At 48.8% G+C, this 27,751-nt stretch overlaps 1 protein-coding gene across 1 annotated transcript in view; it reads left to right on the top strand.

Moving 5' to 3' along the window:
• LOC144179303 (uncharacterized) overlaps window positions 1-24,417 on the top strand; it is a 160,391-nt gene extending 135,974 nt beyond the window's left edge. Inside the window, exons 5-6 of the mRNA XM_077707600.1 lie at window positions 17,094-17,381; window positions 24,310-24,417. Coding sequence (XP_077563726.1) covers window positions 17,094-17,206 — 113 coding nt within the window. The 3' untranslated portion in view covers window positions 17,207-17,381; window positions 24,310-24,417. The remainder of the gene's footprint in view (window positions 1-17,093; window positions 17,382-24,309) is intronic.
• Window positions 24,418-27,751: the final 3,334 nt, after the last annotated feature.

The following is a 27,751-nucleotide window of genomic DNA, read 5'->3' on the forward strand; positions in this document are numbered from 1 at the left end:
GGTCTGTCTTTGCTTTTAGATTTATGATAAATGACAGGGCTCCTACGGGAGGCGCGTGGTTGCAGAAAGTGCCAACAGATGGCGAGCGCTATGCAAACGCGGGAAAATTCAACTGAGTTCCACGTCCAGATGGGTGCACATGTAAATGAAAAAACCTCGCTTGCCTTTTTATCTGCATGTTAGGACAAAATCCTGAAAGTGGTTTTCGGGCAATAAATGGGCAGCATTTGCAAGCAAAAACGAATGGGATGTATCAACTGGCTGTGTGGCTATTGACGAATGTGTAAAAACACAGTGTTTTCCCGAAATCCTGCTTGCCTCTATTGGGTGGGTGTCATAGAAAAATGTTGTAGAACAGTGTTCAGATACCTGAGTAAGTTACCTATCTTAACAAAAACCAGTTCAATATCTCAAATGGCATGCTATAAAAAATTCAATATCTGAAAAACTATTTTACCGCTTTTCACTCACCCCATGGTGGAAGTTTTTAATTTTCAGCAATATTGACCTCCAACACCGGAATCACAATGTGCCCATGAAATCTGTAGCCGTTTGACAGAGCAGTTTGGCTAAAGCGTACGTGGGCATCACCTGTTGGGCCTTTTTGGCTCGTCAGCAGTGTCATTTGTAAAAAAAAAAAAACAATTACGCCCCTTTAGCGCCGTCGCAGGGCGAAATCCTTAAAAACGGTTCTCTGCACTTGTATGAGTAACATATGCTAGCAAAAAGTCAGTTGGATAAATGAATCGGTGAAATATTTATTTGAGAATCTTTAGGAACACCATTTTTTTTTTCGGAATTCAACTCGATAGTGTAGGTTAGGGCGAAACACAAAAAAATACTTTTTAGATATTCTTGAGGGCTACATATATCAGCAAAAAGCGCTTGAAAATGTGAACGGGTGAAGGAACTAATCACGAATTTAAGAAAACACAATTTCCCCCTTTCCCTCGGTTGGGAGTGCAATTTCAAAAAGTACCCCCTTAGTGAGCCCCTACTCCATGTCGCAAATGTACTGCCGAAATTTCAAGTCTCTAGATGGAGCAGTTTTCGCTGGGCGTTGATGAGTCAGTCAGTCAGTTAGTCAGTCAGTCAGTGGGGAACTTCATTTTATAGGTATAGATTCCGGGCCATCTTCACTGACGTGAAATCGGTGCGGGAGGCTAAGGTTAATCTAATTTTAAGGGCTAATCAGGTATTGTGCACTATGCCAGTTGAGGCTCTAGGCAAGGGCAAGAACACCGACCAGTGGTGGCTGAGGTGCAGAAGAAGGCTTGATTTTGAAATGGAGAAGAGAGAAGTAGCAGAAACGTGACTCAACTAGCAGGAAACTGAGCCGAGGGAACAGGCTAGGCACGGGAAGGGCTACTCAACAGTTAATCATTTTCGCGTCTTCAGTAAGGTAATAGAGAAATACGGTGAGATATAGCATCCGCCTTTACGTGGCATTTATAGGTTGCGATAAAGCGTTTGGTTGGGTAGACACTGCAGCAGCACTGGAAGCATTGAGGGACATGGAATGCCGGACACTTACGCGAAACTCTTGCATGAGATTCACGAAGGGATCTGCGGCAGGATAATCTTTCCCGAGAAACCTGAACAGCTTCCTCTCAGGAACAGGGAAACAGCTGTCTCTCCGAAAATGTTCAGAACCTGTCTGGAGGAAGTATTCAGGTAGCTTACGAGAAGTCAGATGCTTGTAAATAGGAGAATATGGGATATATTCGAGATTTCTGGGGGATATCGTCTTGGTCAGTGAGTAGAAGGAACACATGCAGGAATTGCTTCAGGAAGTAGTGCACTCGGAAAGCTTAGTCGTAAGCTTATCGATGAACATGAAAACATCGCAAGTGATGTTGCACAGATATGCAGAAAGGCTCCCCGTCAGCTTAGGTAATGAAATGCTTGATGAGGTGAATGAATATATGTATATCCTGGGCCAGTTTAGAGCACCGGTGCCAGCCACGAGAAGGAAATCCTGCGTAGGATGAGTATGGGCTAGGGGGCATCGGACCCGCCGCGGTGGCTCAGTGGCTAAGGCGTTGCGCTGCTGAGCACGAGGCCGCGGGTTCGATTCCCGGCCGCGGCGGCCGCTTTTCTGATGGAGGCGAAAAGCAAAAACGCCCGTGTGTACGAGATTTCGGCGCACGATAAAGATCCCCAGGTGGTCAAAATTAATCCGGAGCCCTCCACTACGGCGCGCCTCATCGCCTGCGTTGCGTCGGTGCGTTAAACCCTACAATCAGTAGGGGGCATCGGGCGAGCACTCTGAAATAATAAAGAGTGCCCGTGTCACTAAAAAATAAACGGTATTAGACCAATGCGCACGGCGGTTAATCACTTCGGATGCAGCAACTTGGCACCCTACTGAACATCTTGAAGGAAAACTTAGTTCTGTTCAGCGAGCCATGTGTTCATGGCAGGTGGCTAAGGGGTTGTGCTGTTGAACACGAGGTCGCGGGTTCGATTCCCGGCCGTGGCGGCCGCTTTTCTGATGGAGGCGAAACGCAAAAACGCCCGTGTGTGCGAGATTTCGGCGCACGTTAAAGATCCCCAGGTGGTCAAATTCAGTCCGGAGGCCTCCACTACGGCGCGCCTCATCGCCTGCGTTGCGTCGGCGCGTTAAACCCTTCAATCAATCAATCAATCAATCAATCAATCAATCAATCAATCAATCAATCAATCAATCAATCAATCATTCAATCAATGAATCAATCAACGTTCATGGTAGAAATAAGAAACGAATGTCTTCGATTACGGAACAAACTCGAGTGAAAGACACTATGGCTTAAATTGAGCGAAAAAAGTGGACTTGGGCCAGGCGTGTAATGCGTGGAACTGACAAGTGGGCGATAAGGATAACCGAATGGTTGCGGAGAGACGGGACTATCGCACTCGATGAAAGGATGGACTGAGGAAATTTGTGGGGAAGCAACGGATTCGGGCGTCGTAAGAGGGGAGCGGTTGGAAGTCTGTTGGGGGAAATGGTTTCGTCCTGAAGGGGACGCAGATAGACTGATGATAGAGATAATGATGATTGTCACAAAATGAGCGAAGCACGTCTCGTAGCGGGGCTGTCAAAGCGGGATGAAGCTTGTGGTACTGGGACATTTGAATATAAAATGGCACAATGTTGTCTGCTTATACAAGCGAGAATGCCATGTGAACATGTGCAGCTTTCCCGCTCATGACAGTCCATTCAACAGTGATTACTCTCTAATTATATAGCGAAAATTAATGTGTTCAAATGTTTTCTTCTCCTGTGAGTCCACCCCTTCTGCCAGTGGGGTCCTTAAGGAAATAAAAATAAAATGAAATGATATGAAATGTAAAATATTTTCGCATCTAATATTGGGGGTGAAAACTTGCTTTGTGCTCAGTTTCAAGTCAAACACGTTGCGCGACTAAGCTCCAGGGCCATTCAAACTCTGTCCCATACAAATGCGTGGGGAGCAAGATTTGACAGCGAATTACACAAAAAATATTCCGAATCCTAGAAAATTTTATTTTAGAGTTTTCATCGCCACGTTGACTTATTGCTTTGCGCCAAATATCACTTTCCTGAAGTGGTTTTGCTGGGTTGCTGAGGGGTTAGAATTTTGAGCGAGAAAGCTCGGGATGATGGAATAATAATAATAATAATAATAGGAAGACTTTATGTAAAGAAATATGTGAAGAAGCAAACAAAGACATGCTCCAGCTGTCGTTGCGAGAAACAAAACGGCGGAAGAGGCTGGAACCACGGTGCCCCGATCCTGAAGCGAGTGCTCTGACCACTGAACCAACTCAACATGTGCCCTTTTCGTGGAAAAAAAAACGCATCGTACCGATCTTGCTTGCGTATAAACACAGAGAATTGGTCTTCGTTCTTGCTTTTTTGTCTGTGTGATGTTCGAGAAATTCTGCCTCTGTTACCAAATTGTTTCACACGCAGCGATCTTCCATAAGACCCCTTATCTCGCTTATACCACGAGCAACGTAACCGCAGCTGCGTTGTTTAACCCGTAACCGTCTAACCCGCATGTCCGATCGCCCCGGTGCGAGGCAATATCTGCCCAAATGGAGTGGGCTCAAGCTCTAGCAGGACAATTGTCTTGTGTAATAGCCTTTGACCGTAAATAGCTCAGTTGAATCCCACAAACTGTCTGCAAGCAGCGGGCATGGAGATTAAAAACTGATAGTTTGTTGCTACCTTACGCAGATTACCCGCGGGCGACGACGGCACATACGCGGTCAGAAACTAAAGAATGTATTTTTTTAAACCGCGCATTTCTGCTCAAACATGACGAAACACCTTCCGAGACGTTGTACCATACCCCGTTTGTTCTTTTTTTTTTTTTACTGTACTGTGTTTTCTGTGTCTCGAGAACTAATACAAAAATAGTGATGAAGTTCGTTGCTATGGTTGCCGTGAGCTTTTTCACTTGAGCCGTCAGAATTTCGCGGCCTTCGCCAGTATAAACGTCGATTTTTGTAGATGCGACTGCGTCTCGTTCACTCGCCTTGTGCCTCCATACGGCGTCGTTGTCCGTCCACACCCCTCCCCCATTCTCCTCGCCGCGCGAGCTGCGCTCTCCGCCGCTCACCCCCTCTCCTCTCTGATAGCGAACACTCTCTCGCGAGGGGCATTGGATTGGATTCGATTGGAGTGGCTTGGCTTGGATTGGATTGGATTTGGATTGGATTAAAATGGATTGTGTTGGATTGTGTTGCGTCATAGCCGCGCCACGTTGCGTCATAGCCGCGGCAGGGGGTTCACGGCACGTTTCACGCGATGGGAAAATCAACCGAACGGAAACAACAACGGAGCCCCCTATGCGTCGCATCTACACAGGGGTTCCCGCGAGGGGAGGTGGGAGTAATTTTTTTATTGATTTCTGATTGGCAAGCCGTGTGGCAAGCCCGGGTAGGTAAGCGCATTTGAAACAGAAAGGAAAACAGTAAAAACCCTGCGAGCTTCTACGGCCAAAGGCGTCCAAAGCGGTCGTCTACATGCCTGGTACAATGTACGTGCGGAAGGCTGCCCTGGGGTGCTAAAACATTTTTTCTGCTTCTTTTACGAAAGAAAACCGGTATGACGCGCTCGTGGGCGGTAGTGTCACGGTACTGCAACATACGGTAACGGAATGGTAACCCATGTGCCTTTGACGCTAACAGAACATGGACATACAATAAACCCTCGCTGCAAACAAATCCACAAAAGAAGTAAAAAAAAAAACTGGCTTCGTTATAGGCGATACTTTGTTAAAAGATGGTATGATGTGCTCCCTATACTCCGCTCTTAGCAGAGCGAAACATGTCGAATAAAGAAAGTTTGTTTAAACGAGGGTTTGCTCTATATAGGGTGCACTAAGCGCAGGAATTCCTAATATCAGCAACAAGGTGTGTCCTTAAAGGGTGCTTCACCGCAGGCACCCCTGTGCTTTGGGGATGCCGTCACGACCGGAGGAAAATATTACAGCGTTGGCCAGTAAATGTAATGACAATTCGTAATAATTTTAATGATAAGTCATATAACTGATGCCGGAGGAAGCCCTGCAGGACAAGTCAACGCTGAGTGATCGTAGTCGGCTCTGTGAATCGTCTGCAACTTTTTTTCCTCTAGCGTACAATATCCATGCATGGAGAGCAGGCCTAACGGTGGTTCCGAGGGCGTTCGTCTTAATGTATTAGTCGTGTTGCGCTCGCAGAGCACGCGAAAACTGCTGTAGACTGATTTTTTTTTTTTTTTTTATAGATGTCAGGGAGCCGTCCGAGTCAGGCTCTGGCCTGTACTAAGTTCCGAACAAGTTCTCGGAGTCTTGTACGAAATCTCCACTACTTTCCTATCTTTTCCCGAGGCACGCGTGCATATGACATGTGCCACGTGCATACAGGATTTAAGTATCACTACGTATCTAACCTGTCATGAGTACGGTTAGGGTCCTTCATCCGGGCTCTCTCGGTGGAGCCGATACGCGGGCACTTACTAAACTTCCGTTTTTTTTTTTTTGTTTTTTTTTTGCGTCCCACAGTCCCGCATATACTATGCCCGCGAAGTTTGAGGTGTCGAAATACTCTTCTGAAGAAAAAGAAACTGAACGGTCGCACTACACGTGTATACCGAAACGAGTACTGAGCTCGCCGTTACTCCCGTTGGCTGGACGTTAACGTAATTTGAGTATGACGAGGACAGCAGCAAAGGAAGGTCCAGTAGCGCTTCGTGCTGGCGGCGTCATTTTCGTATATTAGACGTCGGCACTATCGCCCCGAACACGGTGATTGCATTTTCCACCTCGAGCTGAGATTACTCGGCCTGGATTGATGCCCATATTTCGTTCGCTTTGAGTATGCCTCCCAACGCATGTCTGGCGATGTATTGTGCTGGTGCATGTTCGCGAATACCGCCCTTTTCATTTCGAGTTTCTTGTTACTAGCAATTCCAGCGGGTCGTTACGAGCGCCAGCACGAAGCCTCCTGCATTTCTAACAAAGCGTCTAATTATAGCACCACTCAGGTCTGCTATAATGAGCAGTTTCCGGCGAAACGCAAATCTTGTTTCAGTACGCCTGAAATCGAATCAAGCGCGCCTGTGTGCGCATGCGCCAAAACTGTAATTGGTACGCCCGGACGCATGTGCTCTTGGTCCACTATGGGGCATTAATTACTGAAGGGGGGACCCTCAACAGCTCGCTATGGGTGCCCGCTTGCCGTGCGCACGCTATGGGCCTATCGACCTGTCGTGCACCGTCGACATTTTCTAAGAACTGCTGTGCGCTGGCTGGCTTGGATCATTAGATTTCCGCGATATCAGCTGTTCCTGAGTCTCGTGTCCCGCCATTTTTCTAACCTACTTATTCTCTCGCGTAGTTCTCGTCCTGACCGGGTTCCTCCCTGAAAACACGATTGATTGCCTTCGCCTCAGGGCGAGGGAATTCGAGTCAGCCGAACTTCGATGAATAGGGATGAAAAGAAACGAAGGAGGCTCACACTAAAGCGCGAGACACATGGACGATTGGTGCATGCGATTCGCATGCGGCTAATCGTTACGACTGTCGCCACGACTAGTCGCACGCGGGAATTTGAGATGGTCCGATGCGCGCGTGCGATGCGTCGTCGGCGCCGCTCCGCCGGCTGTTTTTGCTCCATGGTTGCCACCTTGTTCAGGTGCACTCAGGCCGATTTAGATATGTGCGAGAGAAATCCGAGCCGGAAAAGAAAACATTTTTCAACTTGAAGTGAAAATGAATAGTGCTATTACGTGATACATTGCATTTTTGTATGTTCAGTACAGCGGTGTGGGAACATTTAGCACCCATGATTCCGCTTGTCCATGCTGTAGGTACCGCTGGCAACATGTGTCTGCCAGGCGGAGAGCGCATGGGTTGGCGGCGGCGGCCGCGGCGGCGAGCTGCTCCCCACAAAATACTCGGAATTGCCACTGGCGCCTCCTCGGGGCTTTGAAAAAAAAAAAAAAAAAAACTTTCTCAGCGATGACACCTTCGGGCTCTCATTGGGTGTGGCCGCACGACGATCGCAACGATGGCAGGACTGCATCTGGCTTGCCAGTCGCACGTCGTGAGCCTCCTCCGACCAGCGAACGACGCCCAACCCGCATGCACCAGTCGTCCATGTGCCTCGCGCTTAACGCGTAAGACTTGAATGTAGTTGTTGTTGTTTCACGTCTTTATTTCACTTAAATTGCCCCTGGGGGGTTGCTGTGGGGTCTGCCCCTGGGGGGCTGCTGGGGGACTGCTGGGGGGCCGCTGGGGACGTGCGCCGGGGACGCTGCACCGGGGACGCTGGGGACGTGCGCCGGGGACGCTGGACAGTCGTCGCGAAACCCGCAAACATGCGCGCTCGCCATTTTCTTGTTTTTTTAACTGCTGGGAGGTCGCCGAAATCTTGGCCAATCTCCCTTAGTGGGTATGCTTGGCTTGACATACGTGCGCAGGGGACGGTGGGCGGTCGTCGCGATGCACACACCCACGAGGGCTAGGCATTTTTTTGGTTTTGTTAACGGCCGCGCCGTGCTTTTTAACAGCGGACACGAAAAATTACTATTTGCTAAACAGCCTCGCTGTAAAAAAAAAAAAAAAAAAAAATACGCTACTCATTGTTTTGAGTGGCGTGCTCATGGGCTAAAATGGCTGCACTGATGAACACGAGGTCCGGAGTTCAATTTCTCTCTCCAAGGTGAAAAAATTGGCTGATCCCACGCGTAGATAGGTGGTAATCGACGTAGCGCGAAGCTTTCATCCTTGCATACCTGCTGGGTGTGACATTTTTGTTAGTAGAATTGTGGTTGGCGTAGTTGGTGATTATTCGGAACGGGCAGCCGTGGGGAGAGCGTCGAGAAACACGAGACGTAAAGAGATAGGTTCGACGTCACAATCTCCTCGGCGGAGACTCCACGAAGCGCAGAGAATGTGATAGACGCAGCAACTGGGGACTCTTCAGGGGCCCCTCTCCTCGCGCGGTCCGAGGAAGTTAGCATTACCTCGTGTACAACTCAACGCAGACATTTGGGCTAGTTGGTGGAACGACTACTCCACTGTTCTTGAAACATTATGCTCTAGGTTTTCTTCGAGTAACGCCATTGCTTTTTTTTTAAATAGTGGTGTATTATATAGCTGGGACATCCTGTATACATGCTCGCATCGCCTTCTCTTCGTTGGCGTTCGAATTAAGCGCTTGCGTGCCGAGTTTCCTTCGGCTTCTCTGGGCGGCGGTGCTGGTCGTCAACTGGCCGTTCTCCATTTCGAATTTCACTTCTCTTGTGTCGTCATAATGGTGACACCGCGTATATTCCGGACTCATGCAAGCTTCGCTACTCATCCACCTTCACGCAGTTTTTTGAATTTTTAAACTCGATTGATTTTAAACTCGTTGGCCATATTGTCTACCGTCTGACCCTGACGACGACGTAGTGGTCCGTATTTTCGACCTGCCGAGCCATCTCATGCTTTCACATTAGAAGAGGACGATCCACATTGTTTTGCAAGCGTTTGTGGAAGCAATTACTTTACGTAAGCTTTGAGGGAAGACATCAATTTGATATATCATGGCTCCGTGAACAATTCATTCAACGCTGAACATGACCGTGAAGGAATATTTGAGGGCGTCTGTGCTTACTCTCCTAGTTGAAGATCTTGTCGAAATTTGGGGATTGCTCCTCGGGCTGTTTTCAAGAATGCAAAATGGCCTGTCTTAGCAATTAAGGCGACGTATTGAGTATCACGAATTATCCGGAAAATATAATTGTTGGAACAAGATACGGGCAGAACGTACCCACAATTGCAATGGAAGCATTCATTTGTTTACGGGTCAAATTACTTATTCGAAAATGCTGGAGGAGATGCCAAAATCAAGATCTGAAAAGGGGGCCTTCCTATTAGGGACACCAGCCATCGCCTACGCGGTGGAAGCTGCGAAATGAGGCGAACATTTTATGTAGGACCAAGCAGGTGGGCAGACAGTTTTAGCGTGGGCGGGGGTTGTTATTGCTTTGAATTGATTGGGGGATACTTCCATTTACCGAAATTGTTTATTGATGCTCTACGCTCGTCCCTCAAACTTTGGCTGCTGGAAATTCATCTACAGCAATGTTCTTTTTATTGATTTATGCTCCTGAACGCAGTGAGCGCTTACGTACCCGCATGTGCGCGAGAAAATGGAGGCGAATTCAGTCGCTTCTGCAGCTCTGTTGCTGAGGACGTCGGAAGCGTTATTCGAAGGTTGTTGATTCTAATCCTCTGCCCTGGGCACAAATTTTTCCCCATTGCTTTTTATTAACAGCTGAGCTTTTAAGGAAATCGTAATTTTTCGTGTCCGCGGCAGTTAAAGATATCGAGAAATTTCCGAGCGTGCGCACGTGAGTGCGGGCATAGCGGCGACCGCCCGGCAGTTAACAAAACCTAGAAAATGTCCATCGCTCGCGCGGCGTGCTTCGCGACGACTGCCCAGCGTCCCCCGCGCACGTTTGTCAACCCAAGCGTACCCACTTAGAGAGACTGGCCAAGATTGGCAAAAAAAGAAACTCCAGCGTTCGCCGTAATCGTGGCAACACTTGCTCTGAACGAGGAAGACAGGTCATAGCGTACGCACCTCCAAGGTGCTGTCCAGTTACTATCACTTAAAAAAAAATGAAAGAAGCTCACACTTATAGCAACAATGATGGAATAAAGGTCGTGCGGCAACCAGAAGAAGCAAATCGGCTGCAATCGTGGACTTGTACCTTCGTGGATGTGAAAGTTGCGTACAGCTTCGCTACCTTCAAGTCTTACGCGCTATTGTGAGCTTCCTTCATTTTAATTTTTGTCTTACCATTCCCAAATTCCCATTTTCACTTGAAAAAGAGGCGAACTACGTCTCCGATGCCTTCATTGATGTTCTTGACTGTTGGCGTTCCCTGCTGTGTGAACGTGCATTAGGCAAGGGGAAAAAAAATTCCTCGGGCAGTGAAGTCTGCTTACGTGGCTTGAAGGCGAACGCCTAGCGATTATCAAAGACTTGTTTACTGCGACGTAGTGTTTGCGCCTCTTTCTCCGCCTTCTTGGTCTTTTGAGGCTAAGACTTCGAGGCGCTCCTATCGATTCGCAATAAAAAAAGGTTAAAGATTTATCGTGCAGTACCAGCGCGTTTAAAAACTCCTTCTTTCCACGCACTTTTTCTGAATGGAACGCGCTACCAGCGCCAATTGTTGGCTGTCCAGAGGTTTCATCATTGCTTTCTGCACTTGCGAAGAAATCATAGCTTTCATCTTGCGTCGTTTCCCGTCAAATCATGGCACGGAAAAACACTTTTGTGCTGATTATTGTGCAGTTTTTTTTATGAATGTCTTCTGTTTCGTTTGATCTTCATTTGGTCCGAATTCGCTAGGGAAAACATTTTCTCCACTGATCACTGTGCAGCTTTTGTTTATTATCTACTGTCTTGTTAGATGTTTGTTCCGAATGGCTACCAGCCCCACTAATAAGGCTGGCAATACTTGTAAAATAAATAAAATAAATGAATAAATTACTCGGCAGGCAGACTGACCGCACTTCACCCTGCAGCTTCCCCATGGTCGGTGCTGTCCTTCGCGCGCACCTGTATACGCACGTGCCGCCACGTGCACCTGTAACGGCCCGCGTTGCAGGCTCATTATTGTTCCATTCTGGCTTGGTTCCGAGTAGTGTCACTGGACAAGGTTTCAGAGTATCGGCTCTCTTTTTCCCCCATTATTTCGTGCCGCCGCCATTATCATTGGTCAGTTTGCATCACGCGACATTTGTTTACACTATGACGATACATGGGCGCCGACATCGCGTTGTTCATGCGTTTCAGTCGGTCAACTCTGGTAGGCTTAACTTGTGCCCCTTGCTCTGCGGCTGCGCGCGACTGACGTCGTTCCGAACGCGAATGAAAGACAACGCGTGTAACAGCATTTCAGCAGAAGTGTTTCCGAAATTGCCGTTTTCCCCGTGCGTCTTCGGCAGGATTGTTTACAAACGATTCGGTCATGGTTAGCGGACAGGCCGTAGAAGAGGAAGTCTGGCAACAATAAGCACCAAAATGGCCGCGTTTCTCCCTTGCGTGCCTGAGTGGCGGTACTCTGAAAGCTTATCTAGTGACTCTAGTTCCGATTTAGCGTCGTGGACAGAGCGGGCACGTGGCTGCTGTTCTGGCGACGCGGGTTCAAATCCCACACGAAGCCAATTTATTTTCTCTTTAAAGCGGCGGACATCTTGGAACGATTCGTGGTGACGCCGACAACGACTACGTAAGGTTTCGCGCTTGACGACACAGCTAAGCCTTCCGCCTTAATAAAGCGCCTATCACAACTAAAATTGTACGCAGGTAGAACGCTAGAATGGGTGTGTGAGTAGTCAACGTGTTACAATATTTTCAGTCAAATGTCTTGTGCGAACGCATGGTCGATTGTATTTCCACTGCGGCATACTGCAGTTCCCATAGTATTCAATTCAATGACCCAGTGGCGTAAAGGGGCTATGGTTGGTTTGGAAGGACGGCTTATTTATTTGAAGGCCCCGTCATCTCAGTGGTAAGAACGACATTCCGCATTGCAAAAAAAAAAAAAAAAAAAGAACGAAAAAAGAACTTGTCTTAGTGCCGCTGGTGTGAGATGGGAGGCGTGTAAAATCAAGCAGCTTTTACGTTCGAAGCACCTTAGGACCTCGCTTTGTCCGTGGCTTGACCCTTGGCGTCCGTGTACGAAGGGTTGCTCATGCGCGAGGTGCATTGGATTGGATTGGATTGGATTAAACTGTATTGGATTGGATTGAAATTGTATATACTTTGCACACGCGTTGTCACTCATTTACATGCGCGAGTGGGCAATGCCACGGGTGGTTTACGGTAAGAACGATCCCCAGTGCTTCGGCCACTCGTCATGATTCACTTCGTGGAGATGCGTGAATTTTTTGTTCTAGGATTGCTCAAGACCTCCAGGGATCGTGAGTAAACACTTCGGTTGAGGTTATTTGGTAGTTGGGGACTTCAGGTGTTCGGAGGTCGCGTTTCACAACGGGTACCGACAAACGACATATGAAATAGAATCTTCCGGCTGCAAGCAACTCCGTCAAGCGACGCCGTCTTCGGAAGAAAAAAAAAATCTCACGTGCTGCCCTCCACCCGAACGGCAGACGTGATGCTAGTAGATAAGTTTTCGCGCTTCCCACTAGTCGACGTCTGTCGTCGCCCCTTGCGGTAGCCAACGGAAACACGCCATCTGACATCTCAGGAGACAGTCGTCGTTCGGTGCGTAGGCCTTCTTGCCGAGTCGGTGTTGCTTCAGTGCAAATGGAATGTATCGGGTCTGCTGCGTCAGTCTTGCAGTCCAGTGATGCTTCTGTGATTCTTAATCCCCTGTATGAAACGAGAGGCATCACATAGAGTGCAACCTGGCAGCCATTTTTTTCGAAAAAAGCGGGATCGGGAAATTGATTTGCCTGCTCTCATCGCAGAGATAATTACTTTCGTGCCGCCTCTATAGTGGCGTGCTGGCTGGGAGCAGTTCTATTTCTATGTAGTTCTATTTCTATTTCTATGTAGTCCTATTTCCGCAGTGAACTTTCAGGGTATTACGTGTGGTTGCTTTGCAAAGCCGCGTGCGTGAAAGGGCAGCCTGACATTTAGCTGCAAAATGCGAGGGCGTTGTCATCGTGAAGGCGTATGACTCTTCTCCGGGGCTTCTGTTGTGACTACTGGGGTAACGCGGTGACAAATGCTCACTTGTCTTCCCGGGTCGTTAAATTTTTTCGGGGGACACAAGTGTTGCCCGTCCTTTTCTTTTCTTTTTTTTTTTTGTTGATGGCTGCACATTTACGTCATCACTCGTTTAAACCGCGATGACGTCATCGTATGCTGTTTGTTGCTGCCGGCATGGTCGCGGCGCAACCTCGATTATTTGCGTGTTTGATGAATAGGATGGCGAAAGTGTTCGTGCGCAGTTCACGTAGTTCTGTCTCATTGCGTAAGTAAGGTGAACACACCTCGCCCCAAAGAGGCCTCTCGAGAACTGGCGTGTCGCGCAGCGGAGAACGGGCGGTACGGTTTATTGCACAAGGGCTGGTCAACCTGCGACGGAGGAATTACTTCCGTATAAGTTACCTTAAGGCCAGCGTTTGTCGCCGCTGCGGCGGCTTCTACTAGAAAAGTACAAATAAGAAACGGAAGACGAACGTAGAATTCACACTGCAGGCAAAGGCCAAAAGGAAGCAGAATGTATAGTGCCATTGTTTATTACGGAGAGAAAACGACGAATTTTTAATACTCCTCCGAAATTACAGATATAATAACGAATGTGTGGCAAATTGCCAAGCAGATGTCGAACGTCAAACGTTCTCTCGTCACAACGCTTATCACCTGACTGGCGCCATGCGTTTGATTGAGTTCATCTACTCGTGATTGAAGACGAAAATAACCCAAGCTGACCGCTCGGCATCGCGCACTTCCCCATCCTCCAGCCCCTTCGCCACCGTGTTCTTGCAGAATAGCTAGTGCATAACCTAATGAAGGCGTATGTATCCGTAACAAGTTTCTCTCGGTTGGGGTACGCGCGCATGCGTCGTCGTGGCCACACCCGCGTACCACTTTGGCGATGTCGAGAATACGGCGGCGGTCAGCCGATGTACGGTTAAAGGATAGTACTGCTGAGCCCGCTGGAGCCGAAATCCTCGGCTTACCTCTTTTTTACGCTTTGCTTCAGTTTTCCACAGATATAATCGCCTTCGAAGCTTTTCGTTTAGCACTTTTTAAGGCAGAAGCCTTAGCTATGCTCTAAACACGCGCGTTGAAAGGTACAGAAGGTACTGGTACTGGTGCAAGGGTACTGGTGCAAAGAAGAAGGTACTGGTGCAAAGAAGGGGCCTGGTCAAGCGGTGACGGGCGCGGCCGCAAAGTTCAGCCGAAAGTTCATCCGAATGCGCCATTCCTGCACGTCGGAACAGTTTGGATTTCGAGAGCTGTGCATGGGCGTGCAAAATGAGAGAAATCATGCTGCCCTCCGTGTAATGACGGCGATGGGTCCGCTGGTATCTGGGTTGGTTCACTTGGTATCGGGCCTTATTTTGTGAAGCTTCACGTTCCGCCATCGTTGTCGCTTCGACGGACGGGTGGTTGATTTGTTTTTTATCATTACTCTCGGCCCACTAGCCATTCCTACTTTTCCCCTTTCCCTTCCCCCTCCCTTCCTCCCTCCCTGAATAATGTTCCGTGCAGCGCGTTTCTTTCTCTTTTTTTTTTGCGCGCGCGTGAAATAAATAAAACGGCACGCCCCATACGTGTCCTCAACTCGGGTTTTAAGTGGAACAAAACGCGGGTTCCCGTTAATCTGCTCGCAGTGTGGGCCACCACCTCAGGAGGGAAATTGTTTAGCACTGGGGACGCGTGGAGTAGCGTTCTTCGAGGACGCTTTTGTTTCCTCTTGTCGACTGGTTAGTGCTCCTAAAGGCTTTGTTTCACGCTCCCATTCATTAGCGCTGCGTTCCGGGCCGAGCCGTCCCTCTGTGTACGCGAAGTGCTTGACGCTACGCTGGGTATACAAAACGAACGAAACGGCGTGCGTTATATCTCAAACAAACCCAAGGGCCCGCAGCATCGGCCGGAGAAGTGCTGTTAGAAACATGCGTGTAAAACGGCATAGCTTTAAGTGCCGGCACTAAAATGCGGGCAACTGACTGCGCAGGGCTCACTCCTGGCGCGTCTTAATTGTGTGTAAATATTGCAAACTCGCACGCTTCGTGTACATTCGGGCTGCTTTTGTTCCTCTCCCCCCTCTCCCATCTCTTTGTTGCAACATAAATAACAGTATACGGCATGGAGTCACGTCCTGTGGCGCTGTTCGAGTCAAGCGTACACTCGCGTTAACAGCACAACCCACTGCGGCGTGGATTGTATTGTTGCAGCCCAAAGAGACTCCCGTCGTGTTTGGGGCGTACGGCAGCACTCAATGAATGGAAGCTGCGGCGCATTAAAATATGTCAGATAAAACTATACTCGGGAACAAGTTAAGAACGGCAGTAGCTCATGTACGGTATCACTCCGCCTAAGCGACGGACCCGGATGTCAACGGGCGCGCGCGTTTTGAAAAGAGACTGCTACGAATGCGGGATATCGTCTGCCTTTTCTCACGTAGTTTGTTTGTCGTCGCTGCAGTAGTTTTTCAAGCATATTAAGTCCAAGAAAGTTACCAAAATGGCTTCAAAATATTTCCAGTATAACGCACTACTTGTGCCGCGCGGAGTAACACCCGACTGCGGTGATGAGGCACAGCGGCAACTTCCGTTGCCGTTGTAACCGAGTATACCCCGGTGAGCAGGGCTTGGCGTTTTTGTCGTGTAATGACGGGCACCGAATGTTCTCCCCCGTCTGTCGTTGGCTTCTCTTTACTTTTTTTTTTTAAGAAAGGCACAGTTTGTGCGTTTCCTTTTTTTTTTCCTGTCAGGAAGCGGTAGATTCGACGCTGCAATTGGGGTAGGTTTTGATTTAAGGGGTTTAACGCGCCGAAACTATACAGGCGAAGACGCGCGCCGTAGTGGAGGGCTCCGGATTATTTTGACCACCTGGGAATCTGAAACGTGCGCCGAAGTCTCGAACACACGGGCCTTTTTGCTTTTTGCCTCCATCAAAAAAGCGGCCGCCGCGGCCGGGAATCGAACCTGTAGCCTCGAGCTCAGCAGCACAACTCCTTAGCTGCACCCGTGGGCTGAGTGCAGCCGTGGGCTGAGGGCTATAATGAAACGGTGCGACCTTGTGTTGCCGAACTCACCAAGGATGCTGTTCGAGCCAGGCCGGGGGCGCGTATATGCGTTTCCTAGTCAGTACAGCCAGCCGTCACCTGAGCTTGCTTATGGGGGTTATATCACAGCATAAACGTACCTAAAGCACACAAAACCACCCCAACTTAAATAAATAACACCCAAAACGGACCTGCAATGGTTGAAATCCACGATGTAGAAAAATATTCCACAGAAATAGCCGAAACCTACCTAAAAGGGGAAAACCCGCAAGATCGTACAAGAAGCAGTAGCTGAAACTGACGAAAAGGCCACGAAAATACCCAAAATTCCATTAACAATGCATAAAGATGTCATAAATAGATTATATGCGTGAAAACAAATGCTAATATTTAAATATGACAAACCCTTGAATAAGAAAAAAAAAAGAGTTATGGGGACTTGAACCCAGGTTATTACGCTTGCTTCGCAGGAGCGGAACTACTACATTACGAGACAGAGTGGTTCTGAGCCGTTAAATTGAGGGCCACATGCACGTGAGCATAGCTTCAAACATGCCCCTAGATGGCGCCATGCATCTCTTGGCTGTGCTGACTTGGGAACGCCTATACGCTTCCGGGCTATTACCTGACTTTCGCAGAACTCATTGAGATATGAGTGGGGAAATGCGCATGTCACTCGTGAAATCAACCTGAACGATGAATGCAGAGCTGTGTCGTCTCCCTCTTTTCGCGTGTCCTTGCGTTCCGCTGCGCCGTTCCGCCATGGTGACCCAATGGCCGCCTGCCTCCGTTCCTAGTTGAGTGGCAGCAGCGTGTTTGTCTTCGTCCCTGACGGCGCCGTTCTTCCCTTTCTTCTCTCTGCGTGGCGCAGGCAAGTACGTGGGCAGCCGTCCGATCAAGCTGCGCAAGAGCACCTGGCGCGACCGGAACGTGGACGTGGTCCGGAAGAAGACCAAGGAGCGCGAGCGGCTGGGCCTCATCTAGGGCCTCCGCCGCATCCCCGCTCCGCCTCCTCTTCCGCCGGTTCACCTTCGTCGCTGCGCGCTCCTCCCGTTGCTCTCTCCCTCCTCGGGGCGCGACCGGATGCGGATGTCGCGGCAAGCTGGCGACCGGGTGGCGTGAACTTCCTGCTGTGGGGCCGCCCGGAAAGAGCCGAGAGGTATAAAATAAATACAGGGTCTCTCTCTCTCTCTCTCTCTCTCTCTCTCTCTCTCTCTCTCTCTCTCTCTCTCTCTCTCTCTCTCTCTCTCTCTCTCTCTCTCTCTCTCTCTCTTTGCGTTAACTAACTAAGTAGTGTTGGATAGCGGTTTCTCAAAGACCTGGCTTCTTACTCGTGTACCTGACTTCTCCCAATCAAACTGCGTAAATACCACCTCTAGACACACTGCAAATAATCTCAGTGGCGTGGTGTCCCCTTGTTCTCATCGTCATCATCACCAGCCTATCTACACCCACTGCAGGGCAAAGGCCTCTCCCATTAATCTCCAATTACCCCGATGATGGCGTGCGTAGTGCGGTATTACATGCTTTTGCATCGGAAACACGTGCCGGGAACTTCCGATTACACGAACCTGTAGAAATCTCTTGAAAGTAACCTTCATTCACTCAGGGCTTTTGTCTTTCGTCCGCTCGAAGAATTGATGTTAATTGTGTTGTTTGCATTTATTCAAGGCAATTCTTACACAAGTATTGTCACAAAGCTAAAGGCAAATTAATGCCTGACGAGGCCATGCCACCCTTAGAAGGCATAGCGAAACCTCATTCAGATATTATTTGTGCGTGTATACGGGTAATCAACAGTCAACTATCATCGTTTCTGTAAGATTGTTGTGACCTTCGCCACTGCGCCAACGGTAGTCGAAGATCCAAAGGTGCCTTTGACCTCGGGCGAAAACTAGTAAGAACGGGGCGGTTGGAACAAAAACTAAGGAAAGCATTGGAGGTGAACCCTCCGGGACTGCGCCCTAATTCCTTATGTAAAAAAAAAAGTATCTCTCTCTCTCTCTCTCTCGTTCCGAACAAGTGTTGCCACGATGCTAGAGTTTTTTTTTTTTTTTGCCAATCTTGGCCAAACTCCCTAAGTAGGTATGCCTGGCTTGACAAACGTGCGCAAGGGATGTTGGGCGGTCGTCGCGAGGCATGCACACACGAGCGCTCGGTATATTATTAGATGCAGAGCATCTGATTCACTCGCCTTGTCCCTCCGGCGTCGTCGTCGTCGTCGTCGTCGGCGTTGTCCGCCCCTCCCCCATTCTCCTCGCTGCGCCAGCTGCGCTCTCCGCCGCTCACCCCTCTCCTCTCCGATAGCGAACACTCTCTCGCGAGGGGCATTGGATTGGATTGGATTGAATTGGATTGGATTAAAGTGGATTGTGTTGGATTGTGTTGCGTCATAGCCGCGGCAGACGCGCTGGGGCCTGCGCATGTGCAGTACTTTCTCTCTTCCGCGGTTTCCTCTCCTTCGGGGGCGCTGCGCATATAACCGGTGTGCCGTTCTCCGGCGAAGCAACATCCACGCTTGGCTCAAACACCTAGAGTCCACGCCGCTTTACAAGTACGCCAACGTCGTCATCGACTGGGACCGGCTTACGCAGTCCCCTCAACGCTATGCGCGCTATAAAACGCGGTCCCTTCGCCGCTCCGCCTATGCGTCGCATCTACACAGGGGTTCCCGCGAGGGGAGGTGGGAGTTTTTTGTTGGTTTTGTTTACTGCCGGGCGGTCGCCGCGAGGTCCGCGCTCGCCTGGGCGCTCAGCAATTTTTTGGTATTTTTAACTGCGGACACCAAAAATTACGATTTGCTAAACAGCTTCGCTGTTAAAAAAGGGCGTCTCTTCGTGATTTTTCGCGTCCCATCGACCCAGTTTGACGTGGAAGTCCACGGTATAAATCCCTTCATGCGCTGCCATGATGGATGGAGCCTGCGGGTTTCAAGGCGCACGCGCGTCCTTGCAGCGCCGGCGCACTTTCTCGAGGAGGAGAGCATGACGTTGTTTTCGCTGCGTATGCTGCGGTCGTTCTGTCGCCAGTCCTCGCTTTCAATCGCCAATGTGTAGATGCTTTGCGTGTTTGTTTTTCAAGGCAGTTACTTTGTAAAAATATATTCCTCCAAATCCCTGCTCGCTGTGACGTCTAGCACTGTTCCGGTGACTTGGCTTTTCTGATTATTCTACCAAGGAGAAATTTTAACTTTCGATAGTGAGCCTCTTACCCGGCCTTCGGTGGAGTAGGCAGAACGGTCGAAGTTCAGACGTCCATGCTCGAGGATTTCCTGTTCTCCAGAGAGAAGTGTATTTGTATGGTGACAATTGGAACGATATGAGTGAGCGCCACTTTAGTGACATTTTTGCTGCTTGATCAGCGACCTCACTTGCTAAGCTTCTTCGCCTGTAGCCACTTCGTAAACGAATTTCGCGGCTTTGATTTCCCGCCGCAAAAGGTAACGAACTAGAGGGTCGTTCCGCCAGGTGAATGCGTTACTCCTGTTACCGTACAATTTCTCCCATTTCTTCAGCAATTGTTCATTTAGTCCTTTTCTAGTTATTGTTTATTTCTATCATATTGTTTCGTACTTACAGGAAGAGAAATTAGATGTATTGTTCCGCTGGGACAGCAGCGTCACTTGCTTCACTTGGCGCTGTAGCAACTTGCATCCCCAAGATTCGCACACCCGCGACAAGAATTTTCAGGATTCGGGCATGGGCGCTCGCGCGCAATAAATGTGGCAAGGCTGTTCCTGGGCTTCCATCTGGCCCTACTATGTCACTACACGGATGCGACACCCACCGGAGGTATTCTGCTTCTGCTTCTTTATTTATTTGCTTCTAATATAAATTCTGCTTCTTTATTTATTTATTCAGAATACTACGTCTGTATGGCAGAACACTACTTCCGCCTTTCTAACGTAGCGTAGCGTCACTTAACCTAACGGACAGAAAGCAATCATACAAAACAACGTAAACTAACCTAAGACATTACAATTTTAATTGAAACTACAATGGCTGTGGTTCAGCACTTCTAAATCTAGTTATGACGAGCGAAAGCGACGACTGCGCTTAGTGTTTTGCGAAAGTTTTCTTTTCCTTGAGATTTCGCAGCCGGCCGTCTAGCTATGTTTACGGGGCGATTTCATTCATCCTTTCGCTTGCGCTGGAGGGCACGCACGGACAGCTCATGCGGCACTGAGCGATCAAGCGCAGTCGAGGCAGCTGTGTCACCCTCGCCCGTGACGTGGTACCGCAGCGGAGAAGCTCCGAGCCAGCAAAGTGACAAGAAAGAAAGGCGCATCTTGGGCGCCGGTGGCTGATGTTCTGAAATATAAAATGATGGGTCTTTCGCTCCAAACGAAAACAAAAAGAAAAACGAAGGCAATAGCTGGACTCGAACCTCCGCCCTTGGTATCTGGGAGCTGAGATGGGGCCTCAAGAACTCCACGGCAAATGCTTCATTCTTTGCCAGCCTAGTCTGAGCCATTTCAATATCGTCGGGAGGCGCTCTACTGGTGGTTGCTGCACGCAGCTGCAGCTCGACACTGCGACAAAACAACCGTGCATACGAAAGAACAAAGAAATCCCTCAATGGAACGTCAAGCCGTTTCGGCGCGTCTTGTGCTCTAATTTCGTTTTTTTTTTTTTTTTTTTCCAATTCGGCGGGGAGTCTCAGGGCACCCCTCACTGGTCCGGAGCAGAGGTAGGCGGGCTCACGCGTGAGTTTGAGTGTGCGCGAGGCTGGTGTGGCATGGTGAGTTTGAGCTTGAGTGAGTTTGAGCCGAGTGAGTTTGAGTACGCCTGAGCCCGAGTGATTTCTGAGTCCATTCTGGGTTTGGCAGAGTTCATTTTCAGTTTTAAGTACAGTTTGAGTTCTGAGCACAGAGTACATTTTGGGTTCTGAGTACACAGTGAGTTTTGAGTTCATTTGAGTTTTGAATTCATTTTGAGTTCTGAGTTCCCTTTGTCTTCTGAGCCCGAGTGAGTTCTGAGTTTTGCGCTCGCTGTGAGTCTGAGTTTAAGCGAGTGGTGATTCCAAAATAAATTTGTGAGTGAGTTTGAGTGAGCCGGGCTAACTTTGCCGAGGTCTGGTCCGGAGTGACCGCAATCACAACGGATGGGGTAAATGAAGTTTTTCCCCCTCCTAGAGAATCGCGCAGCGGTAACGCCAGTGCAAAACGTTACCGTCATCGTAGGTGCGAAGAAAAGTTTGACATCCACCTAAATGCAGCCATACAGCTACAAAGGAAAACTACACAGCTTTCTCAAAAACTTCGCAGTGGCTGCATTTAGGTGGATGTCAAACTTTCCTTCGCAGAAACTTATTCCACCTTGGGGATTTCCCCTGAATCTGGTCGATTAACACCTGTCCTTCACTTCGAGTTGTTGATCAATTCGCTCTAGCGCTACAAACGACAAGCTTCCTGGTTAGCTCAGTTGGTAGAGCGACTGCTCCGGTTAGGCGGTGGTCCCGGGTTCGAATCCTGGAGCAGGACGAATTTTTCTTCGACTGCGAAGTTTCTGAGAAAGCTGTATAGTTTTCCTTTGCAGCCGTATGGCTGCACTTAGGTGGATGTCAAACTTTCCTTCGCAGCAACTTACTCCACCTCGGGGATTTCCCCTAAATCTGGTCGATTAACAACCGTCATCGTAGGTGTGTCGTTTTAAAGCAAGCAAAAAGACACCCCGCACACTTCGGAGCAATTGGCCTGTCGTAGTTTCAACATAAACCCTCCTACCTTCAGCTTTGATAGCGGGGTAAGTACGCACTCAGCTTGTATTTCCCAACCTCAGCAGTTTCGCGCTCTTATCCCATAGCCGGAATGATCGTCACTTCGATAAGTATGTCCGCTAAATCTGGTCGATTAACAACCGTCATTGTAGGTGTGTCGTTTTAAAGCATGCAAAAAAACACCCCGCACCCTTCGGAGTAATTGGCTTGTAGTTTCAACATCAACCCATCTACCGACAGCTTTGATAGCGGGGTAACTACGCACTCAGCTTTTATTTCCCAACGTCAGCAGTTTCGCGCTCTTGACCCAGAGCCGGAAGGATCGTCACTTTCAATTCTAAATCTAGTTATGATGCCCGCCGTCTTCCAGGCTTGCTTTCGCTCCAACAGGGATATTGGCCGCATCACTTTCTTGAGCGAACGTCTTTCAAGCTCGACGGCCCGCAAGGGCTTCCTCGAGTTATAGCGCGCTTATTGTTCCTCTCGCACGTTCTTCTAATCGGTTATCAACGTGCTGTGGAAGGGGGGAGGTCTTTTCTGACGAAAGTGGAATCGTTCGCCGGGTCGCCGATCTAATTTTGCGGGTGGTGTTATGTTCTAATTATCCGTCACTGGGGCTCATCTTGAATACCTCGTTGAGAGAGAGGGAGGGAGAGAGAGAGAGACGACTATGGCATGCCCCTATCGACTAAGGAAATGCTGACTCCCGGTTTTTTTCTTTTGTGGGCCTTTAACTTGGCGACATGGTAAAAATAATGACGGGTTTCGATCGATGAGCGGCGGTTTTGGGGATCATAAGTTGGGCTCTCGCGTAATAAAATTGTCGAAAGAACGGCTGAACCCAATCCAGGATCGTTTGTTGCATTAGGCGGAAATGAAAATCAAATCTTGAAATGTAGCTCGTCGGCGTAAGTCAGGGCCCCTTCTACTTTTGTTTCAACGTCGACAATAAATAAATCTGAAAATATTTGGTCTGTCGCTTCAGACCCTCACATTACCCCAAAAATAGCGTCAAACAAAACTGCCCCAAGTGTCCTTCACAGCAAGCGGTGTAAGTTAAGGTGGTCGCATCGCGATAGTGCCCCAGTGTATTGTAGCTCACAAGCTTTGTCTGGAGGGTGTATGAAATTGGAGCCGGCGGAACGAAGCTGATTTTACTGTCCGGTATAGAGCTGTGCAGGGGTCGAAAATTTGGGCCCGAGCCCAGCCCGGGCCCGGTGCTTATCGCAGTAGGCCCGGCCCGACCCGACGAAGAAGGCCGACGGGCTTCTTCGTCCGAAACCTTAACCCGGCCCGGTCCGAGACCTTAACCTTATGTACCGGGCCCGGGCCGGCCCCGGGCCCGGCCCGGCCCGGCTGCGTGTTTCCAACCCAAATACCGTATGGGCCCGCGCCTGATTGGGACACGTGTGGAAGCGAAAACTACCTCAAGACGGTAAAATGCATCGTAAGGGAAATAACAGGCAAAACCAACATTAAACGGGCAAAATAACCCCGAATAAACATAACAAGTCTTGATCCGTGCTTTTACCGCGTCAGCAACATGTAGTTTCTGTGATATCATAGAAAACCTTAGTATTGCTTCACTGTGCCGGGAATATACATTCAAGCATATACATTTAGGCCCGAGTTCGGCCCGGGTCCGGGTGAAAAGTAAGTCGGGTGGCCGGAGCCCGGCCCGCGGGCCGGGCCGGGCCGGGGCTTTCGGGTTAGCCCGAGCCCGTGCACACCTCTACGCGTCCGGGTTATTGTACGGGGTTCCACTAAAACAAGCTGCGGGACTAGTCGGTCCATACTTTCAATTAATAAGTGGTACTGTGCCCTAGCCTTTTTCGCATCGTCACGGCTTTCACGCCACTTTTTAATCGCACGCAGACGGATGCAACGACGAATGGAAAAAATTTTGAGTTATAGCGTGGCTTCCGGTCCTGGACAGTTGTTCGTCCCTGGGTATGCTCGAGCGTTAAACAGTTGCAGCCTAACCGTTCATAACAGCACTATGATTGGCTGAGATTAACTCTCTTCGGATGCGAAAAATTCTATTTCGGTCGTCTACATGGCTGTCTGTAAACTTTGTTGTGGGCAAATTTAATTATATACAGTCGTTTCTAGGGGGGGGGGGGGGGGGGTTAAAGTTTCAAAGTTTATTTCAAAGAATGCATTCATGTGTGATTACACAATGTAAGTATACAAGAGGAGATCCCGAGGAGGTAAGAAACCGCGGGTGGGACCTCCTGAAGCTCCAACTCTGAAGCAGTCGTTCACGCCCACGATTTGCCTTGAGCGGAAATAATTTACCCCCTCTCTCTCTTTCTCTTTCCCTCTCTCATCTCTCCCTCTGTAATTTTCTTTACTTTCTTCCATTCCAGGAGCGCCAGAGACGAAGATGCGGGGGTGAAGAAGGCGAAGCAAAGTTTCTGTACCATAGGACCTTCTTGTAATCTTTCTTTAAATAAACGTGTTCCCTTGTGTTTCCACATTGTCTGTTCCTCACACCAGCACTGGCTGTCATATTTCTTTCTTTCATTTGTCCAACGACGTGATATTATTAGCGATTTTTTCCCCTACTTGAAGGCTGAATTGGTGTATTTGTTTCGAACAAAGCACATTTGACTCGATCGTTCTGGGTTCTTTGATAATCGTGTAAGCGTTGCGCAATTCTGAGCACAGATATTTCGGTGGTTTATGTAAAGAATGAATGCCACGAGCCCTATTACGTTACAGAAAATAAGTTCAAAAAAAAAAAATCGGGGACTCGCGGTTGGATTTTTGGCAGTTGCACGTAATAATGTAAAACATTTATTTTTCTATATTTAAAGTCAGTTTAAAGGGAATACATTAATTGCGCAGCAAATAAGGCATTTTTGGGGGACACAACCTTGTCGTTTTTGTTATAGCCTTCCATTTGATTCGTATCTGCCTTAATTTTCGCCGATCGTGCTACGTGGACGCCTGCCAGTTTCCGCCTACTTTGCTTAAAAAAATCAAAGCCCCAATTCCAAACGCGAGGGTTCAAACTCGAAGCATTCACCAATGCAACCTGGGTCAAAGTCCTAAATAGAGACTGCATAGACCGTCTCGAAAGGGCGCATTCGCACAGACGTCGGCTTCATAGCGCGAGGTACCCAGGTTCGATTCTGAACACGGGAGGCGTTTTTAAAGACGATCGTCTTGCTTGGGCTACTTGAACGAGAACATTTTGGTCTGTCTGTCTGTACTATTATGAGCAATATGAAAGGGAACACAGGAACGCATAGAAAACACGCTCAGACCCAGCTATGGGTGATATGCAGCGGCCGCCGTCGGAAACAAAGTGGAAAGGGGGACGCTGTTCTAACAACTGGTCCCATTCCCGCCGTGCGTCTTATCGGCTGTCGGCGATACCATATCATCGGTGAAATGACGTAAGCTGCTGCTTTGTAGAAATCCCAGCGTGGTGGGAGTGCCACCACTTAGTGGAAGAGCACCCTCCTTCCCCCTTTGATTTTCACAGCTCCATCCGCGTATCGCTCCGAGCCTTTTTCCAGGCTCTTTGGCACGCGTTCCTGTGTTCCGTTTCATATTGCTCACACATAAAAAGAATTTATTAAAAACTAGTTATAGCTAGGACCCGCTGTAGTTAGCTACTTCACGCGTCGACGGGGCACAGGATTGACGCAATGTGCCACAGAGAAAATGAAGTGAACATCACACAAGTTCACAAAACTAGTACACCGCACCGAAGTTTCCTTACAATAATGTCCGTGGCACGAGGCTCAGACACCATAGTTCACGCGTGGGAGTGAACATAAAAACCACATAATAGTACCTCGATTCAGCCACCCGGCCAAAGGGAAATATGAAGTACACAATAGGAAATCTAAGTCCGGTGGTAATGTTCATGCTTTAGAACATTGTTCAACAAGAACACAATCTTACGCGAATATGAGGCAGAAAATCAATACATAAGTGATATTTGCAGTGTTCTTTTATTACAAAATACATGTATGCTTGATTCACATGAAATACTGCGTCTACTGAAAAAAAAAAAATTCACTCCATCGCCAGCTGTTGCCCGCGCTACAATAGCGTCTTGCGGCATTTTAAGAAATCAAACGGAAACAGCTAGTTACAAAATGTTCCATTCGATAACTTCCACGTTCTGCTCGGAACGCTCGTGAAGTAGGGCAACCTGGTTCTATAAACGTTGTAGTAGGGCGCCTCGATTCACGCGCGTCTCCGACGTACGGCAGCGCTGGCATCGAGGCACCCGACTTGGAGCGCTGGAATGTGGTAAATGTAAATTTACTTGAGCAAACCTCTAGCGTGTCATCTTGGGAGGAACTGCACGGGAGAGGAACAGCATGAAAGGTGAGCGGAAAGAGAAGGGAGGCGTTTACTTGCCAGGGGCACCAGTCGACTGTCGTCTTTAGTTGACATTTGCAACGAAAGGAGCAGAGACGCGGCCATTTTAGATGCGACTGCATCTCATTCACTCGCCTTGTCCCTCATACGGCGTTGTCCGCACCCCTCCCCCTACACTATAAAAAAAAATAGTTAGCGGCGCCCGGTTTCGATCCCACGACCCTGTGGGCGGAACGCGAGGTACATGGTGCTCTTCCCACTGCGCCACAAAACCGAGACAGAATGAAATGCTGCGAACGCGCCTTATATCCTTGACTCATTCAAACTACGTCAAGGAGCTGGGGGCAATGATTAACACTTGCAATAAAAGAAAAGAAGCTCCCACTTACAGCAACAATGATGGAGTAAAGGTCGTTGCGATAGCGAAGCCCCAAGCATACCACTTAGAGAGATTGGCCAATAAAACATAATAATAATCATAAAACATAATAATACGCGTTGCCGACACGTTTCACGCGATTTCAGAATCAATCCAACGGAAACACCAAGTGAACCCCACGATGCGTCGCATCTACACAGGGTTCCCCTCGCGGGGAGGTGGGCGCAATTTTTTTTCTTGGCGTACTTGATGTGCCTTCGCTTATCATTTTCATGGTTTTGTGAAACCCATTCTGCAAATTTGGCTTTCCTGCGGTGTGTTTTGGCACCACATCGAACGCCTCCAGTGAGGCATCGAAAGCTTCGTTAAAAAGAATGCACTGATCAAAAGTTACCTCTCCATTGAAGCACGTACGAGTTTCGTGGAAAGGAGAACTTAATGCTTCCTAAAAAACGACTTCCTTGTTGAACTGGCCGATCACGATTTTGTACAGGGAAACTTGTATTTTTTTAGTGCACCGACACTCGGCTGACTAGAGCGTGGTAGTCAGCCGTATCGAACCCAGTAAATGAAGGCACTGGTAACGACGGCCATTACAAATGGTGCATGGGGTTGAGGAACTGGACCCAGAGCCATGGCACCGCTCAAAACGTATTCAATTCCACTTGGTCCTCTTCTAGTTAATGATGCTGATAGTCCCAAGCTCGTCGTCTTTTCCTCCACATACTCCCGCCCACGAGAATGATTCTTCCGGAGATATGCAGAGGATCGGTTGGGAAAACACAGAAATAAATGACGCCAGTTCAGCATTCTGGCTGTGACCCCTTCATCCGGTCGGATTCAGCTCGGCAGCCACTTTCTTACCGGCGCTTTGATGAGGGATGCAGCTTCCTTGTCCCGGCTCTATTCAGCCCTGACAAGGAAAGTCCAACAAAACTCGGTTACGCGGTGGAAGTCACGTACCGGGGTATCTTGGGTCTAGGTGCTTTGCAACGTAGGACTAACTGGGTTTTCTGGTGATTAGGTCGCCGTTTCCATCGGTAGGAGTAAAGTTCAGGAGAGTATTGGTTTGGGCGAGTTGGTCGATA

This window comes from Haemaphysalis longicornis, unplaced genomic scaffold, assembly GCF_048455015.1.
Source record: "Haemaphysalis longicornis isolate Haplotype H1 unplaced genomic scaffold, Haemaphysalis longicornis Haplotype H1 scaffold_4, whole genome shotgun sequence".
Lineage (NCBI taxonomy): Eukaryota > Metazoa > Arthropoda > Arachnida > Ixodida > Ixodidae > Haemaphysalis > Haemaphysalis longicornis.